Here is a 3631-nt window from a genome sequence, read left to right on the forward strand (position 1 = left end):
ATACAAATAAAAAGTTGTTGTTATTATTATTATTATTATTATTAGGCCTATTATTAGAAAGATAAAAAAAATTTCCACACGCAGGCTTTCTTAGGCATTGTTCTGTCCAACTACTGTTGAAATCCATTTGATATTTATGACTGATTTATGACTGATAGCATAGCATGCCGCATGTTAAAGATTAAATGGGTACGCCTCCCTCTGCCTCACGTTGTATTCACCGCATATCTCAGTCTGAGCAGGAATGTGGGCCATCAGTGGTGCACTTTGAGCAGGTCGCTGACTGACTGACTGACTGAGCTAACCGATTACATAAACACAACTTAAGACGACTCCCATACAATGACTAGGTAGAGGCAGGACTAATGATAGTGCATGGAGGACCAAACCTGGTCAGGTAAACCAGTAGCCTTGTGTGACACGTGGAGATGGAAACTGTGAAGCGATGGAAGGCAGGATGGGGCTATCCCACAGGTGTGCTCTGCACCTACGGGTTCTTCAGTACTGTGAAACCTCTGGAACCCTTCCTGTTCACATACCTGACGGGGCCAGACAAGAACCTGACAGTGGAACAGGTAATAATAATAACAACAATTCATTGTATTTATATAACACTTTTCCGGGGCTCAAAGACACTGAACAGGTACAGTAACAACTTCAGCGCAGTCTCTCTTTTAAGAGCAGTTTCAGACCGTGTTTAAATATGCCACTTTATGCAATCCTTATCCATTTGATCTCTCAATCAAGTGTGTGAGGTTAAAGGTTAAAGGTTAAAGACAGACAAGGTTTTACAAGCTTATGATGTATTAAAAATATGAGAAACCCACTCTGGGTTCCAGTCTTTTGACTTAAGTGACCTTTGAACTCCAGGTGACCAATGAAATCTTCCCTGTGTGGACTTACTCTTACCTGGCGGTGCTGGTCCCTGTGTTTCTGCTCACCGATTGGCTCCGCTACAAGCCGGTAGTGGTGTTCCAGTGTACCAACCTCACAGTGACGACAGCCATGTTGCTGTGGGTCCAGGGTGTGGCAGCCATGCAGGCCATGCAGTTCTTCTACGGCGTGGTGACAGCCAGCGAGGTGGCCTACTTCTCCTACGTCTACAGCGTGGTGGACGTGGAACACTACCGCAAGGTAATTACCGAAAAATGCCGGTTGAGAGAGGACGCTGGCGTTGCTTGTTCGCGGCTTCTCCACCCGAAATCTAGGTGTAATTGCAGTATACAGAGTAGATTGTCCTACAAAGACACTTAGATTTAGTTTTCAGTTTGTAAAGCGTCTTTGAGTGTCTAGAAAAGCGCTATAAGTCTAATGTATTATTATTATTATTATTAAGGCCACGTCTTACTGCCGCAGCGTGCAGCTGCTGGGCTACACCGTGGGCTCCGTGTCGGGACAGCTGCTGGTCAGCTTCAGCCTCATGTCCTACCACAACATCCTGGTCCTGACCCTGGTGTTGACCTCCATCGCTCTGGTGACTTCCTGCTTCCTGCCTATGCCGCAGAGGAGCATGTTCTTCCACCGCGGTCCGGGTGACGATAGAGAGGGGAAGCGTACGACTGGAAGTATCGAGAGAAACACTAAAACGGACCCGCATGAGCAGCTAGCGTTGCCAGGAGGAGGGGACGTGATTGAGGGTCCTGGGGGGCCAGTAAGGGCAGGAGGAGGGGACGTTATTGAGGGTCCTGGGGGGCCAGGAAGGGCAGGAGGAGGGGACGTGATTGGCGGTCCTGGGGGGCCAGTAAGGGCAGGAGGCTGCTGTCGGGCTCTCCTCCAGCTGTGGCGAGACTTCCTCCAGTGCTATTCCACCAAGCAGCTGGTGTACTGGTCGGTGTGGTGGGCGCTGGCCACCTGCGGGTACAACCAGACAGTCAACTACGTCCAGGTGCTGTGGGAACACGTGGAGCCCTCCCACAACTTCACAGTCTACAACGGAGGGGTGGAGGCTGTGTCCAATCTGTTTGGTGAGTATAGCTCCCGTAGACATCTTTAGACTTCAAACAAACCCAGTAAACAAAGAGTCCAAAAGACGTCCTCAGGGAAGCCGGAATGTGGGCTCAGATGACGTCTTTCTTTTCTGGACGTCCTAGAAAGACGTAATCTGGACATTCTAGAAAGACATCACCTGGACGTCCTAAAAAGACGTAATCTGGACGTCGTAGAAAGACGTCATCTGGACCCACATTCCGGCTTCCCTGGAGGACGTCTTTTGGGACTCTTTGTTTACTGGGGAAAACCACACAATAACAAAAAACTATCAAACCATAAAACAAGTTTGTGAAAATATACTGATGAAAATACATTACAGAACGTTGTTATTTATCCAAAATAACACGAGATAAAGAATCATAAAGAGTCGATCAGTTCAGATAAACGTAAGTGTTCCCTAAAGGTGCGGTGACGGCCTACGGCATAGGCTTCACGCAGGTGGACTGGGCCCAGTGGGGGGAGGTGGCTCTGGGGTCCTTCTCTGGGCTGGGGGCCGCCGCACTCTTCCTCATGACCTTCACCAGCAGCATCTGGGTGTGCTACGCTGGCTACATCGTCTTCAAGTGCTTCTACATGCTGCTTATTACCATAGCCATGTGAGTTTTTCCAAGACATACCAGGAAAACAAATGCCAACTTCTTAAAAAGGTCACCGTTCGCCAGCTTCTGTCTTTACCATAGGTTCCAAATCGCTGCTGACCTGTCGATGGAGAGATACGCACTGATCTTTGGATCGAACAACTTCGGTGCTTTGGTCCTTCAGACGATCCTCACGTTAGTGGTGGTGGACAGCAGAGGTCTGGGCCTAGACATCATACCACAGGTGAGTCTGTTGTTCAGGGACAAACGCAGAAGTCCCTTCTTTGCTTTTAAGCTAAACATTTCCAAGAGCGAAGGCCCAAACCCTTAAAATAGTTAAATCTAACCTAAAAACCTTCATGTTTTGCAAGAGTTATGATTAAACACAAACACTTCTATCAATGTCTTTTTTCCATTAACTATTGTCTTATTAAATGTTTTATCTATTTACTTCTTATATTTGCTTTTATTCATTGTCATTTTTATTTTCTTACTATGCTCCTGTTGCTGTATTTTTAAATAATGTATGTAAAGCACTTTGAATTGCCCCTGTTGTATGAAATGTGCCATACAAATAAAGTTGCCTTGCCTTAAAAAGTACAGAAATGTATTCAGACCCCAGTCTCCATTTCTCTTGCAGTTCACCATATACGGAAGCTACTTCACGGCTATCAGTGTCATTTTCTTTCTGAAGGGTGTGTTCACTATTCTGAGAGCACGGCGAAGCCACAAAGACTCTTTCCCTATAGAAGAGCGCCCCCCAGAGGACACTTGCCTTGAACACAGACTCTGACCAGAGGAAACCCGAGCACTGGCAACCTGAATACATTTCAGAACGACAGGTCAGTTTGTCCCAGTGTTCGCCTTGTCAATAGTATAGCAGCTAGCTTCAAATTATTTAGACAGCGACATTTTTCAAATTGATAGAAATCTTTCATTTATACAAAATGTTTCAATATATAGAGATGTACAGCAATACAAATAAAATAAAAAATCGTTCGATTTTTCGTTAAAATTAATTTTAATATATATATATACACATTAACTTAAATTTCAGTAACACC

The 3631-nt window shown here is 45.7% G+C and overlaps 1 protein-coding gene across 1 annotated transcript; it reads left to right on the plus strand.

Moving 5' to 3' along the window:
• Positions 1 to 428: 428 nt before the first annotated feature.
• LOC308172452 (thiamine transporter 1-like) lies at positions 429 to 3360 on the plus strand (the record flags this gene model as incomplete). Its single annotated transcript, XM_080547357.1, has 7 exons — positions 429 to 575; positions 871 to 1134; positions 1337 to 1532; positions 1698 to 1964; positions 2393 to 2585; positions 2670 to 2811; positions 3208 to 3360. 7 exons carry the CDS (start codon positions 429 to 431, stop codon positions 3358 to 3360), a joined length of 1362 nt encoding a protein of 453 aa, XP_080403483.1.
• Positions 3361 to 3631: the final 271 nt, after the last annotated feature.

The sequence above is a fragment of the Nansenia antarctica genome (assembly GCF_963989245.1).
Source record: "Nansenia antarctica genome assembly, chromosome: 17".
NCBI classification, from domain to species: Eukaryota; Metazoa; Chordata; class Actinopteri; order Argentiniformes; family Microstomatidae; genus Nansenia; species Nansenia antarctica.